General features: G+C 33.5%; 1 protein-coding gene across 2 annotated transcripts in view; it reads right to left on the bottom strand.

Annotated features, from left to right (window-relative positions):
* Positions 1-15,914, bottom strand: part of UBE2Q2 (ubiquitin-conjugating enzyme E2Q family member 2) — a 56,932-nt gene that overhangs the window by 4,539 nt on the left and 36,479 nt on the right. For both annotated transcript variants that reach the window (XM_008572982.1, XM_008572983.1), the window contains 3 exons: positions 11,947-12,005; positions 6,074-6,122; positions 5,502-5,597 (listed from right to left, as the gene is read on the bottom strand). In XM_008572982.1, the coding sequence (XP_008571204.1) occupies positions 5,502-5,597; positions 6,074-6,122; positions 11,947-12,005 (204 nt within the window). The remainder of the gene's footprint in view (positions 1-5,501; positions 5,598-6,073; positions 6,123-11,946; positions 12,006-15,914) is intronic.

Below are 15,914 nucleotides of genomic sequence, written 5' to 3'. Positions count from 1 at the left end.
CTATATAGGGATACCGGTGCACTCACAGTGCTCACTGGCTGAGCGCAGTGCAGCCGGTCTCAGAAAGGACAAAAAAAACCCCCCAAAAACCCCACATATATATGCCTAGTATTTGAGATATTTCTAAATTCCCATCTGTAGGAAAGTATAAATGTGCTTGTCCACCAGCCGTGTATGAGAGTGCCTTGATACAGCCTCACCAACAGAGTATTTAACAAACCTTTGTTACTTTTTGACAATATAGTAAGTGAAACATGGACTCTGTAATTTTGACTTGCATTTCTAATACTGAATGAGGTTGAGCATATCTTCATATGTTTATGAACCATTTATTTCTATCTCTGTAAACAGACCTTTTATATATCCTTTCCTATTTTCCTACAGGGTAGTAGAAAATCTTTTTCAATTTTTAAGAGCTCTTTAACATAGTAAAGCCCTGCCATAATGCATCTAAAAAACTAAGACACAGAAAACATGCAGTAACGTCATCTCACAGTTAATGAAAAAAAAGTGTTTTCAGTAAGTCTGTATTTTCACAAAAAGAACAAAAATAAAAGATACACTGTACATAACAAAACACACACTCACTGGAACTCCCAAATGATCATGAAGTAGTCATTTCCTGATCCTACTGCCCATCCACCCAAAGCACAAGGAGAAAATAAAAATGTCAGCCTTCCCCATTCTCAATTGTCAATAGCAAGGTATTCAAATTCCAGTTTGAAGGGAATGTTACTGCACAGGCTTTACTGTAATGAGGATTTAGCCCTTTCTGTTCTTCCAACTCATTAATTTCTGCTTATATCTTTATTAACTTCTCCATTCTGTTTTCTTTCAGTTCATTTGATTATCCTTTCTAACACTGAGTTAGAGACTCGATTCATTTCCATTCTTCTTTTAAGGACATAAGGATTTAAGGCAATGAACCTTCCTCAGTTCTCCTTTAGTTTCTGGTCTATAGTTACTGTATTATTGTTTTTCTCTAGCTGTTCTGCAGTTTTAATTTCAAAACCCTGTTAAATCTAAGGGCTGTTTGAATGAGTTTTAAAACTCCACAAATGAACACTTGTTTTCTCATCATTATTAACTTATAGTTTTATTTCATTAGAATCAGAGAATGACATGTCTCTTTTCTACTTTTCAGAATTTGAAGTTTTCTTCACTCAACAGGATTAACTTCATGAATGTTCCAGATAGGTAACATTTTAGTATTTTCATTATGTTTAAATTGTCAGCATTTTAAAATTTTCATTTGATTCTTTTCACCACGATTTACAAGTGTGTTTAATTTCCAAATTCATGTAGATTTTTATTAATCTCTTCATTATCGTCTTCTAACTTTAATTGCATCACATTTAAATTACAGTATATGGTTTGTATGGTACCAATTGTTTTTAAATCTTCTGGCTTGCTTTATGGATTGGTATACGATGAATTTTTTCCATGTTCCATATATGCTTGGGAAGGATATATAATATCTAATTATTGAGTACAGAGTTACGTATTTGTCCATTAGACCAAGCCTGTTAATTGGTTATTCAAATCTACATTTTGACATTCTGTTTAACTTCAGGATACCTTGAAATCTCCAACTATAATGGTGGATTTGTCAATTTCTCCCTGAAATTGGCAAAGTTCTGTTAGTTTTTTCTCTGTATATTCAGGCTATTTTGATAGATGCGTTAAGTATAAAAATTGCTATATCCCCCTAGTTAACTGAGACTGTCATGATTAAGCAGTCACTAATGCTTTCTGTTCCAAAACAGTATTTTGACACTAAAGCTACATATCCTGTTTGTTTAGTGTACGCTGGCATATCTTTATCGTCCTCCCCCCTTTTTAAAAAGCTTTTGATCTTTCTGTATCCTATTTTAGATATACTTCTTAAAAACAGCTGGATTTTATTAACTCAATCTGTCTAACTGGTAACCTTAGCCCACTTATATTTGTTGCTTCTATCACCTTCCTTTCTTGCTTCTATCACCTTCCTTTCTTGCTTCTATCACCTTACTTTCTAACTTCCATTTCCCTAACCTTAGCCCACTTATATTTGTTGCTTCTATCACCTTCCTTTCTTGCTTCTATCACCTTACTTTCTAACTTCCATTTCCCACTTTTTAATGTAATTTTAGTATTTCCTCCTAGGATTCCACTAAGACATATTTTAGACCTCACTCTGATCTCTCTTTTAACTTCTGCCATATCATCTATCCCCATTTCTCTTTGTGCCACATTCTGAGTTACTTCTTTGGAGATATCATCTAATAATTCTCTTCTGATGTCTAACTCACCTGTTGAGTTGCTCATTTCAACAATTATTTCATTCTCTTTTAGATCTTCCTCATCATTCCTGATGGTCTTATTGCTTGCTCAATTTCATGATATATCTGTTTTCTTTATATTAGATTTCATATATATTTTCTCACAATTCTAATATCTGATGTCTATTTTGTATCTGATGATTCCAAAACCTATGTAGTCTTTGTGAATATATATTTTTCATTGTTTCTACCAATTCTCATATATGTTGGATTGCCTACTTGTATTCTGTGATCTTTGACTGTAAATTCATATTTGCTTGATTTTAATCTTTGGGAATCCTACAGGCTTAAATTGGAGATGCTCTTCTCCAAAGAATCTCTGTGTCTGCTTCTGATGAGAGCTATGGATATAACTAACATGAATCCACTTTAGTCCCCTTGGAGAATCTCAGGATTATGCAAGTTTCTCATATTTGACTCCCCGACTATGCTCATTTATAAATAGAAGACTGGACTGCTTAATATAGGTAGCAACTCACTCCCTCCTGCTCCACAAAAATAAAAGCAAAACAGATCTCTTATTTGAAAGTGATCACCAACTAGGGGATTCTGTAGGTGAGTAACTAGAGGTCTGTGAGTAGCAGAGAGAAATAGGTGCCTTTCCTGATTGTAGAAATAGGTTAGGAGCTGCCCCAAGGGCTGTGTGCTACAGGATTTCACTAACTCAACTATCATTCCCTCCGTAACAATAAATGGAAGCTTCTTGAAGCACTACTTTGCCTTCAAACCCCAAATTCCTGCTAAAAGTTATGATAACAGACCTCTTCTTTGGAAGGCTCTCTCACTACTACAGCCTAGAGTTAATGTCACAGCCTGTATTTCATGTTAACAGAAAACCAGCCTGGCCAATATCATTCTGTCCTGAGGCTTACTCTCAGCTCCTGCTGGCTGAGCCTAGGGGAGCTAAAGGCAAGACTGTTCTATACCTCTGCAGTGATTCCTGCCTATATAGGGCTGCAGATTCCTCAGCTCCATCAATATGACCGTATCTCCATCAGGTCTAATGATGGGCAATTTTTGGTTTTCCAGTATTTATATACATTTATATTATTTTAGTAAAATTTTGAGGAGGCAAACTCATTCCGTTATTTTGAACCAACAGCTGACAGTACTTTTAAAAATATTTAGAATATCTTTAATAGTTACATGGCAAAAAGAAACAACATAAAGCAATTTACAGTAAAATCTCCCTCTCATCTCTAACCAGCACCCCCATCAATATTTCAAAAGCCCCTTATCACAAACAATAGCTGTTACCATTTTCTTGAATATTCTCCCAGAGATATTCTATGCTTACATAAGCACATCTATGTATCGTTCTCACACATACAAGCATATTTCTAACACCATTTAGCACCTTACTTTTTTGATAGTAGTATTTTTAAAGTTAACATTTAGACTATTCCCTGCTGAGTTTAGAATCCAGGAAGGTGAAACTCATATTACATCATGCAAAGTTTCCACATTCTTGACTGACAGATACTTCTTAATAGAAGAAAAAAAGGAAAGAGTGAGGTTTCATCACAACAATTCACTAAAAAAAAAATTCACCTTTTAAGACATACTTTAATATGCAAATATACGATGGTACTTCAAAAAATTTGTGGCAAAACAGAATTAAAAGATAATGCAAATCTTTCCATGAACTTTTTGAAGTACCTTGGTATTTAGAAGCCTGATTTACCATTCTGTGTAAAATGGTTATGTTTATCTGTCAAGAAAACTACAAATTAAAAAAGTAAAGGTTTAAAGCGATTATACTGACATTGATTATTCAAAGAGAACTGACAGAATAAAGATAGAGTACTGACATTATAGAATATTTTTAAAAACATAATTAAAATTTAATGTCCAATTATACATATTAATAGATGCCAGGGAGAAAATATTTAAAAGACTAGAAATACATTAAAATGTTAATAGTATCTCTAGATAGTCAAATTATAAATGACCTTTTCAATTATCTACTTTAGAAATTTTGCATGGTAAGCATTTTGTCATTTAAAAAAAAATTAAAAGTTTTATGTTCTAGTACCTAGTCATTCTACTGCCACATTTAAAATATTAATATATTAAAATACATATACTGTTAAGAAATGCTAATTAAGGTGGTTAAGCAACTCACTAGTGTTCAATAATTAACTTAGGGTTTTATACAAAATGATATTTTGTTCCAGTGTAAAGAAACAGCTGCTAAAACAGCTAAAAGTAAAATCGTAGTATTACCACAAATAACTGATTTTTTTTTAAATAGCCTTTTCAATTTTTTGCTTCATCTGTTAATTAAGATTCCAGTGGACTCATGACTTGATGTGCAATATGGTTATAAATACACAGATTTAATACTATTTAGGTAGACACTTAATACAAAATTCACAAAGAACTTTAGGAACATTCAAGTTTAAAAAAACATTAGGAAACTCAGAGTGACTTCTATGACACAAATATTTTCCCAAAACATACTAACTTCAGAGTATATCCTTAGCTCATTAAAATGCTTATTTATTGGTAACTACAATTCCACACAGAAAGATGTTTCTGATATAGTAAATTAAGAGCAGAGACTGTCTGGTTCCAAATCCTTGCTGTGCCGCCTGTGACCTTACACAATTTACCTAATCTATGTGCTTCAGTTTCCTCATCTATGAAAACGAAATGAGGACAATAACAGTACCTACCTTTTAGGTTATTAAGAGGTTGAAAGTGTTAATGTAAGTAAAAAGTTGAGACTAGATCCTAGCACATAAAAGTTCACTAGAAATTAATTATTATAACATGATCTCAATTTTGAGAAATTTCAAAGTACATATTTTTCACTTCTGGGGCTGGCCGGTTAACTCAGTTGGTTAGAGTGCAGCCTTATAACACCAAGGTCATGGGTTCAGATCCCCAGATTGGCCAACCCCCCAAAAAAGTAATAATAATAATAATAGTCACTTAATTGTTAACAATTAAGTTAATTATTAATTTAACACTTAATTGTTAGTAGATACTAAACAATTTAGTAATTATCATTAATTTTCTTACACATCAATGTTTTCTACAGGTCACTTTTGTAACAAGAAGAAAACCAAATAAAAATGAAATAAATTATCTCAAAAAGAATTAAGACAGGAAGAATTCTCATAAGGTAACATGAAATATATCTTATAGTTTATGTGAAATTCTTAATAGAAGTACCTTATTTGCTCCAAACTGCACTCTGGCTTTGCCTTTGACTAAAGTGGCATTTATTTGCATAATGACTGATTCTATTGAGTAGGCACTGCTCCAGCCCTACAGGAAGAAAAAAAATATGTCTCTTAAAACACAGCAGTATTCCTCATTCCCACTTAGGAAAGCCTAACAAAATGGCATGTAACAACTCAATAATAGCAAACCAGTGTTAAGAGGTTTGCAGTCAAGGAGAAAAAAGTAAAGTTGGACCATTTCCAGAATCTCATACAGACACAAAAAAACAAAACAAACCTATGTTCTAAGTGCCTGACATAAGCAAATTATAATCTTAGGTAAACATCATTCTTAATGCCTATCTTAGCATAGATTCAGCACCAAGTACAATGTCATTTTACTGGTTTACCTAAAATGGCTTTTTCATTTCAGTAAGTGCTACTGGAAAAAAACAAAAAACTAAAAAAAAAATTTTTTTAAGTAAGTGCTATTATATAGGAACTTTTCTACTTGGAATCTAATTTACAAAATCAAAATACTCTACTGCACTTGAAAATTGAATACCACCAGAAAATAGTCACCTGTTTTGTGAGAAGTTCCATACATAATGCTCCTCCACCCAACACATACCTTAAAAAGGAAAAAAGGAATCATACAAAATTCTCTCGATCTCAGTATTCCTTCTTAGTCAATTTTTAAAGTGCCATTACTAAGAAAGTATGCACACAAGTAAAGATTAGAAGATAACATGCAAAAATGAAAACAGTTGTTAGGAACATAGGACTACAGTTAATTTAAAAATTCTAATGTCGTCGCTCTATACATTAAATTTTTTTAAAAACAGTGGTTCTTAATAACAGAATACTAAGACTTTTTTCCTTCCCTACTTTGTGGGATGAGGACTTTTAAGATGTCAAAAACTCAGAACTTAGCCCTAAATATTCCAGAGAATGGGGACAGAAGAATCAAAGTTTCCTTAAATAGTATTCAAGTGTTCTGTACATCTGACACTTATTCTACCATCATGTTATACAGCTAAGACTTTTTCCTCTGACAATGCCACCAACTTTACCCTATACATAAAAATGAATATTTGCATGGTATTTTATATTTTAAATTGTTTTTATCCATTCTGTTGTGAGAATCAGTGGTTCTGACCATGGAGCCCTTCTTTGGGACTCCTCAATTTCTATTTTTAGGCCCAAGGACTGTTCCTCTGAACCAGACAACAACTGGGGATTTCTCTTTAGGAAATCATTATTTAGATCAAGATTCTTCAACCTTTTAACTCTTTTCCAAACAAAATAATTTCATTTCTCCTTTAATGTTATTTTAAGTTTAAAAATACGTTAAATATCATGCCTAAAAAGAAAAATCAAGGGAATGATAATTCTAGAAGAAAAACTGTGGTGATTCTGAAAACAAATAAGCTAAGACTACCAACTATGGGAACACTGAGTTTAACACAAACTGTTTTGTCCTCTGGGGCTTTGCCGATGCCTTTCCCTTGCCTGAGATTCCTTCTGCTGCCTACCCTTCTGAAGACCATATTTCCCCTCTACAAAATTTGCCAAGACCATTCCAGCTTGCGAATCTTCCATTCAAACTAACCAGATGCATCCTCATGTTGACTAAACCAAATTACTTTGCAGAGAAATCTAAGAACTTCTGCCATAGACCATCAACAATAATAATAATTAATGAAATTAATTGTAGTTATAGTGAAATTATTCAATAATGAGATGAGGGAAAGAAATATTCTCCAACTCTGTCATCCTGGAGAATTCAAGCAAATGTCTCTCCTACTTGCTTCTCCTAAACACTAGGACCTTTCAAAGTGAAAGTTTAATGGGAGAGAAAAAAACCTAAACACTCCAAAAAATTAAATTTGGGTGGAGAATCATGAGATGTAAAAAACAAAAACAAAAGCCAAAAAAACTCCCTTATAAGTTCTCTTGTATTCCTTAAATATAGAAATCTATCTCTAATTCTTTGAATCTCCCAATGGACTGAAAAAAGTATCTTGTGTATAATGAGCACGTGCTTTAAAAGAATTAGAAGATACAAGTTTTCATTTAGTTTTTTTTTTCTCCACAGCTTTCTCAGTCTAGTAATCTAACATCATCCTTGATCCTTACATTTTAGAAATGCTAAAGGTAAATAGGAACTTGTTTTAGGTAAAGGAGGTATGCAGTGGACATCAAGTTACCCATTATCCAACCACCACCTTTCCTTTTAGTACCCCACTCTTCCTTTGGAAGGTGCAGAGTCTCATCAGGTAAAAAGAGGAAGTTTTTGCATTTGCAGGTCAAAAGAATGTGCATTTGTACAAGCACATAATAGCTACACAAATATTGTTTGGATGTCTGAACAAGACAGAAGTAAGTAGTTCTGTTACCTACATGAAAGTGAGATAAGTAAACTTTGCCTTAATATACACTATCAGCAGTATTTACACCTAAAAGAAATAGTTGATTCTACTTCTGTATTGAATTACATTCATTTTATCATTGTGTTCCAAACTCTTACTGATCTTTGCCTCCAAACAAAGTTTCTGCTGAATACTGAGACAGTTCAAGAACACTAGGAATAAAAAAGAAAAAATTAATAATCTAAGGGTCACCTAAGGATAATATGCCATATATACAGGCATGGTAATATTTTCAACTTTAAAAAATTTCAATTGCCAAAGTTGTATATAGCAAACACTATCCTAAGTTCAGTCTCTTCAGGCATTTGGTTTATTGTAAAAAAAAAAAAAAAAAAAAAGCCAGTCACAAAAGGCCATATTTTATATAATTCTATGATTCTCTTTATATGAAATGTCTAGGAGAGGCAAATCTATAGAGACAAAGTATAACAGGTGCAAAGTTTCTTTTTGGGGTAATGAAAATGTTCTGAAATTAGGCAGAGGTAATGGCTGCACAACTGTGAAAACCACTGTAAAAACCACTGAATTGTACACTTTAAGAGAGTTTTATCATATATAAATTGTATCACAATAAATTGTTATAATTATTCTTAATTTATTATTTTTAATTAAAATATATTTTTTAAAAATTTTAAATGTTTGGCTATGACAAGAAGGAGAAATAGGGTAGTAGCTAGAAGATGTGGGATATAAAATATATGGCACAAAAACTGCTCAATAGTCTACCCAGAATCACATGCTTAACCTTTACCCTGATTCTGAGATCACAAGGTCTGTGTTTTATCAGTATTTCACATTTTTTAGTTCTTCTCACTTAATAGTTGACTATGAAGACCAAGTCATTTTGGTTCTGCCTCAAATGAGCTTTTACATTTCACTCCTTTTTCCATTACTACCATGCCAATTTAGGTTCTCATCACTTCACTCTAAGAGAGTAACTTGGGCCTTCTAGGTTTTGTGAGTTTCCATTACTACCATGCCAATTTAGGTTCTCATCACTTCACTCTAAGAGAGTAACTTGGGCTCTCCATTTGCATCACATCCTTCTAGGTTTTGTGAGCACAGTTTGTCTTGTAGTCTCTTGCGCTGTCACCAAATTGTAGTCTCTTGCACTGTCACCAAATTTATCTTTCCAAAACATTCTTTACTTTATTCCTCTGTTCCTGAACCAGTTAAAGAAAGATGATTTCAGTATCTATGGGAAATAGTTTGCTTACCAGAAAAAAAAAAGGTCTGTCAACAATCCATGGTGCTGTGTGAGATATTATGTCAGCACTATTTCTTACAACTCTTCAATATGAATCCCACCCCATGTTATAGCTCAAACTGGGCTGGTATACCCTGAATATATCATACTCTTTCCTAGATAGGTGATTGCTTACTTTTCACCTATGTAGATCATTTTCCTTCAACCTCTACCAGCTAATCAATCCCTACTCATATTCAAGGCCCATCTGAGATCCCACTTACTTCATGAAGTCTTCCCAGGTCACTACTGCCAGAGCAACTCCTAACTCTCCTTTAAACTCAGAGAACTGAAGTCCATACTTAACACGTGACACTCAATAGAGTACTTAGTACTTTTAATCTCCTTTTATATAGCTGACTTTTGGTATAATGAAAAATGCTTTATGAGGAGGTAGAATATTTAGGAGGATACTTCAAAAAGTTCAAGTAGAATTAAAAGATATTATGATTCTTTCCATGAATTTTTTGAAGTACCCTCATACTTGGATGAGTCACAAGCTGACTTATTTATTCATTTAAATAATGGGAATAATAACCTTACAGTGGCAAAAAAGAGTCAGTAAAGAGAAACTATGTAACAGATTTAATACTGAAAATGGTATTATTCATAACTTCATGTGCTTGTCTCCACTACTAGGTGTGGTAAGCTACTTAAGATCATAAACTTAAAATTTTTGGTATTTCTCACAAGAAAATGTGAAAAACCTTTGCTAGTCAATTTTATAATCAGATTTCAAAAGGTTCTCATAATATTTTTATACATTTATCCTGAATCTACAGAATTTTTCTAACTCTTCCTTGGTCATTTTTCTTGAATAAAATTTTGAACAAAAAATAACCGTTCTTTTCCCATGCTTATGGGAATATTAACTAAACAATTTTATAAACAAGCACATAAAACTAAAGCACAATAGTTGTGTCTTTTCTATCCAATCAGTAAAGGCTTAATAAAAAAGATATGCTTTTCATAGTTTAATGTTAAAATAAGGATTTTTGACTTGGTGGCTAGACAAAGGCTGGTGTTGTGAACAAGAGACACAAAGGTTAAAAATTTACCATTTTTCAGTCCTATGTTTATTCTGCATATGTAAATATCTGCCTGATGTAAACATTCAACTTCCCAAATTGAATATGAGGGTTTACAACAGTATTTTTTATAGCACTTTTTACTGCCTAATCCAAGAGTCCAGGGAAGCTTTAAAGGTAACAAAATGAAACTTTATATAATTCTAAACAACTTTATTTCATGTTCAACTAACCTGTGATCTCCACTCATCATAACAGTACATTTGTGATCAGCTTTGTAACAGCCTTTCAAAAAGAACCAAGGTTTTATAAAGTGGATTTGTAGACCCCCTAAGGTCTATCCACTAAGAGATTACTTCAGTTTTTCTTAGTCTGGAGCAGAAAACACATGGGAGTCACTTAGACCTTTGAATTTCTAATAGAGCAGCATTTCCCAAAAAGCAAATAAGAGGACACCATTCTCTGAGATGCTTATTTTCTAGTTACACGGTGGAAAAACGGTTTAACATCTTCTTGGAAAGTTGTATTACGGCTCCAAGAAGCCCTCTGGTGAAGACTATTTTGAGCCTGGTTTCCCCAAACCCTACAATCCTTTCAAAACAAGTACCTATTAACATACCACTGTATTAGTGCTCACAAAACATTTTAGGAGATATGGCAAAGGACTAGGCTGCAGGTATCAGGTAAGTAAACTCTTAAAAAGCAGTATTACTTTACTATGTTGCAGAACTCAGAATGGGCTCAGTACATCCATATGCAATACTGAATTTTTTTTAAAGCCACAATTTTTGTTTACCTGAGTTGTACAGATACCATGCTCAAATAACTATACTGTAGTAATGACAGCATAGTTAATACATATCTGGGCTATCAGAGAAACAATCCATAACAGAATTTGATCCCCCAAAACACAGAAATAACATATAAAGCAAATGTAACTAAATATGATAAGTGTAAGAGCACACCATTTCTGCAGGAAGTTCTGAAGTCGTTTTTAGTAGTCATCCACATTTTTAACCTAAATGTAACTATTATTATCTCAACCACAGAAATAATCAAAGTAAGAACCGGTTATCTTCAGATTTCAATCACAATATGGATTATCTCACAAAATGGAATTAGTCAGCTGAATGTTTGAAAATTCTCAAATTAGCTTAATTGTGCCACTTTGGGGGTCTACAGAACATTTCATAACTAACCTAAGTAAAAATGTTGATCTTTTCCCCACCTTCCGTAAGACTTTTAATCACAAAGAGCAATACAAGTTTCAATAAAACTGCATAACAGTTGCCATTTGATTCTAATAAACTGCAATTATTACCTCTAGAAGGAATCAGATAGCCAGCTCCATAAATCCATGAGATTTCCTGTGATTATTCCTAGAAGTACCAACTAGGATTATAGGTATGTGAGAATCACTCTCTAATCATAACTTTCTCTAAATCCTCAATAACAATTTGTATTTGAAAAACATTCTTTACGGTAAAATAAACATAAATAGAAGCCATTGAAAACTCTACCTATAAACATCATAATTGTTTATACCAATAGTTTTGAATGTGGGCCGCAGACCAGTAGCATCAACTTCGCCTGAGAACTTCTTAGAAATGTAAATTCTCAGGCCCCACACCAGACCTGCTAAATGAGAAACCTTGGGGTACAACCTAGCAATCTAGGCCTTCTAGCATTTAACTAGCTCTCCAGATAATTTTGATGCTCACTATGAAAAAAGCAATCACTTAAACTTACCCTCCTGAGAGAACAGGTAACACAACTCGAACAAATGGAGGATCAAATGGAAAATTATCCTAAAAGCAAATAAGCACGTTTAATTAATTTTAACATCCTAAACACTATAACGTTTAGAAGATTTTTAAATAGTCCATAAACAATGCATACATTTATTATCTGATAATGAGCAAGGAGGATAAAAGTAAAATTAGTACAAAAAATTAAATGAAATAAAAACCAAAGCAAATAAAAATGAAGTAAAGATCAGGCGTAAACAGATGGTGACTGGTACACTTACAAAATATGTGAAGGGGTTCCACGTAAGTCAAATCCCATTGACTAATCATGTAATAATTATGCGTAGGGTTTTAGGTACGTATAGAACTAAAATGCATGACAACAGCACATATTTGGCAGGGAATTATATGAACTCAAAGTGTTCTAAAGCCCTGCACTGAAAAGAAAAAGGAAAAATATTAAATTCATATTAGACTTTGACAAGTAAAGGATATATATTGTAACATAACTACTGAGCTAACAGAGGTGGAAAACTGGAGTAATAAAAAAAAAAATCCAAAATAAAGAGAAAAAGGAACACGGAGCAAGAAGGACAGATAGAAATCACTTATAAGATGGTAGATTTAAACCTAAATATCAGCAATAACATTAAATGCAATGGACTAATTGCTCCAATTAAAAGACAAAGATCATCAGAGTTGATAAAAATATATGAAGAGAGGAAGAGGAGAAAAAGAAACTTCAGCTACTTCTCAGGCTACCAAGCACAATTCTCTTTTTCAAATTCTCAGTCCTAGAAGTCAAGTTTCCAGAAGAACAAGAGCTTTTTCTTAATGAACTGAAGCAAAGACAGTAGCTGAAGTGACCAAGTGTTAGAGGTCAGTTCCTTGAGGGCCAGGAAGCCAAGAAGAAGGCTGCCCCTCACCTTCCTATAGCAGTTTGGAAGGGAAATGGCTCACTGCCTCTAATGAAGATACATCAGGAAATCTAAGATAAATTACCTCTGATTTCTACATTCAAACAAAAGGGGATCAAAAGGAAACAACTAATGCATTTTTTTGGGGGGGTGCTGTGACTCAGATATGAACCAAGTTTGCTGCAGGCACAGAGTACTAACCACTGTATAATCACAAAAACAAAACAATTTTCAGCAGAAACACTACAGCAGATTTATCAGCAGAAACCCTATGAGCCTGGAGAGAATGGGATGATATATTCAAAATGCTAAAAGAAAAAAAATGCCATCCAGTACTATACCCAGCAAAGCTATTGTTTGGAAATGAAGGAGAATGAAGTCTTTCCCAGACAAGCAAAATTGAGGGAATTCATTACCACCGGACCAGCCCTACAAGAAATACTTAGGGGAGTCCTACACCTGGAAGTGAATGGATGATAACTACCATTGTGAAAACATGCAAAAGAATAAAACTCACTGGTAGAGCAGATATGCAAATGAGAAAGAGAAAGAATTCTTACATCTTTTCACTTCAGAAAACTACCAAACTGCAAAGAAAAACAACAAAAGAGAAAGAAAAGAACAAAGGATATAAAAACAACCATAAAACAACAAGACAACAGGAATAAACCTATACCTTTCAATAACGACTTTGAATGTAAACAGATTAAATGCCCCATTTAATAGATTTAGACTAGCTGGATAGATAAAACAAGACCCAACTATATGCTGTCTAAAAGAAACTCACTTCACCTGTAAAGATACAGATTAAAAGTGAAGGGATAGAAACATATTCCATGAAAATGGGAACCAAAAAAAACCAGACAGAAGTAGCAATACTTATACTAGATAAAACAGATTTTAAATAAAAAAAATATAAAAAGAGACAAGGTTTGTGGTGGTGGATATGCTAATTAACCTGGTTTGATCATCACACAGTGTATACATGTATCAAAATATTACTCTATACCCCATAAATATACATAATTATTACATGTCAATTAAAAAATAATATTAAAAAATTATCTGATTTCCAATTTAACATTTTGGCCTTCTAAGCTATTCATAAGGATAAGGAACATTCTACTTTTGAAAATAATCACCTAATGGTTCTAAATCGTTACAAATCACTTCCTTATATAGAGTTGAAAAATCACCTCTTTATAATTTGACTTATTGGTTCTAGTCTTATGCTCAGTGTTCAAAGACAAATCAAACTAATGAGTCTACATAAACAGTCCTTCAATTAGTTGAAGACAAGCTATCCTGAACCCCCATGTTCTCTTCTCCAAATCCACAGTTTAACCAGATATCTTAGGACTTGGAATAGAATCTCTTCCTAAGCCTGGCTACTATTCTCTAAATGAATCTAGATTTGTCTAAATCAACCCTTTGTAAAGTACTACCTCAAAATTCAATTCAGTAATTCAGTTGTGAACTGAGAAGTTGGAAAACCACTTCCTTAAAAACACAGCATAACAGATTTACCAAGTTGCTGACCAAGTCCCATTCCTTCCTGCCCCCATTCCCATTCTTGTGTTGTTATATCTCAAGTTCCATTTTTCTTATTATTCATGACTCCCAAGGTGTCACCGTGGACATCTGAGATCATAAATATACACTGTTCTGGCTCCTTCCTGTGAATCTTTCTTCTTGAAAGATTTCTTTCATACCTGCTATCCTCCAAAGTCTGTGAGTCCAAATGTTAATAACTCAGCAATTTAGTTTAAAATCCTATTCATAAGGTCAGTTAGCTCAGGGCAATCACATTCTTCCCAGGGCTCTTAAGGAATACTCCAACCCTAGAAAAGGCCCTTCTTTCTGGTATCAGAAGCCATGGTCCAGAAACACAAGTCCAGTAGAATTTCATCCATTTACCTCCCAGATTAACCCCTCCTTGAAGTTCCACCTAGAGCAGGAAAATATAATGAAAACACTACCTCCAGTTTCCTGGCCAAGATTTCACATTCCTCTGAAGATACCTCCCAAGGAAGAAGTGACAGTGGAGGGGCACATAGGGGCTTCAAAGGTACTGATAAGTTTCTATTTCTTAAGCTTGGTGTTGAGCCCATGGTCATATGATTTCATATTAATTTTTTCAGGCTAAAAATATTTTGCATTGTTTACTTTTGTTTTTTGTTTTTTTTAAAGATAACTTTTTCAGTGTTTTTTTTTTTATTATTTGTTTTGGCCGGAGTGTTTCATTCATTCCGCCTTATGAGTCAGTAAAATTTGCAGTCATCAGCAACTTGAGTAAATATACACCAGATTCACACTCTAGGAAGACAACCTAGTTGACAACTGCCATGGTTTCTACAATAACAAAACTGAGGGAAATTACAACATTTGGGCTATTTCGAGGAAGTTTAATTATAATATACATCCCCCAACAAGAATACACACAAAAGCCAGATAAGAAGCTTTTAGAAAATCACTACTGCTCTTTTTGCAAATATAAAGAAAGTGTTCTTTCATGTCTTTGTTTTCCTTCTTTAAGATATCTCATATCCAAATACTCTAACCTATTCCTACCACCACCACCCTAGACCAGGTCTTCCTCATTCCTTGCTCGGATTAAAGTAAAAGCCCCCAACTAGTCTCCCAGAAATCTACTCTATGCTATCTCAAACCCTACTCTTATGCTGAAGGCATAATGATTATTTAAAACAAATAAAACAAAAAACCTAACAGATCAATTATGTCCCATGGCTCTTTACTGCATAAAGGTAAAATCCTAGACCTCATCATGATCTCTATAGCCCTGTAGCTTCCATCACACTGGTTCTTCCCCCAGAAAGAGAGGGATATTTTACATGTCTCCATATTTTCAAGCCCTCTATAGCACCTAACACATCAAAGTCTACCTAACTGAAATGGGAAAAAAATATCTGCAAGACAATTGTTGCATAAATTTTTCTTCTCAGTTAAAAAAAAAAAAGTCAAAAACAAGCTTCATATAATTCAAATATAACTCCTTAGAAACACTTCTTAGATTTTAAACAAAAGATTCAAT

The sequence above is a fragment of the Galeopterus variegatus genome, unplaced genomic scaffold (assembly GCF_000696425.1).
Source record: "Galeopterus variegatus unplaced genomic scaffold, G_variegatus-3.0.2 Scaffold860, whole genome shotgun sequence".
Classification (NCBI taxonomy): Eukaryota; Metazoa; Chordata; class Mammalia; order Dermoptera; family Cynocephalidae; genus Galeopterus; species Galeopterus variegatus.
This window is presented reverse-complemented; position numbering and strand designations above follow the sequence as displayed.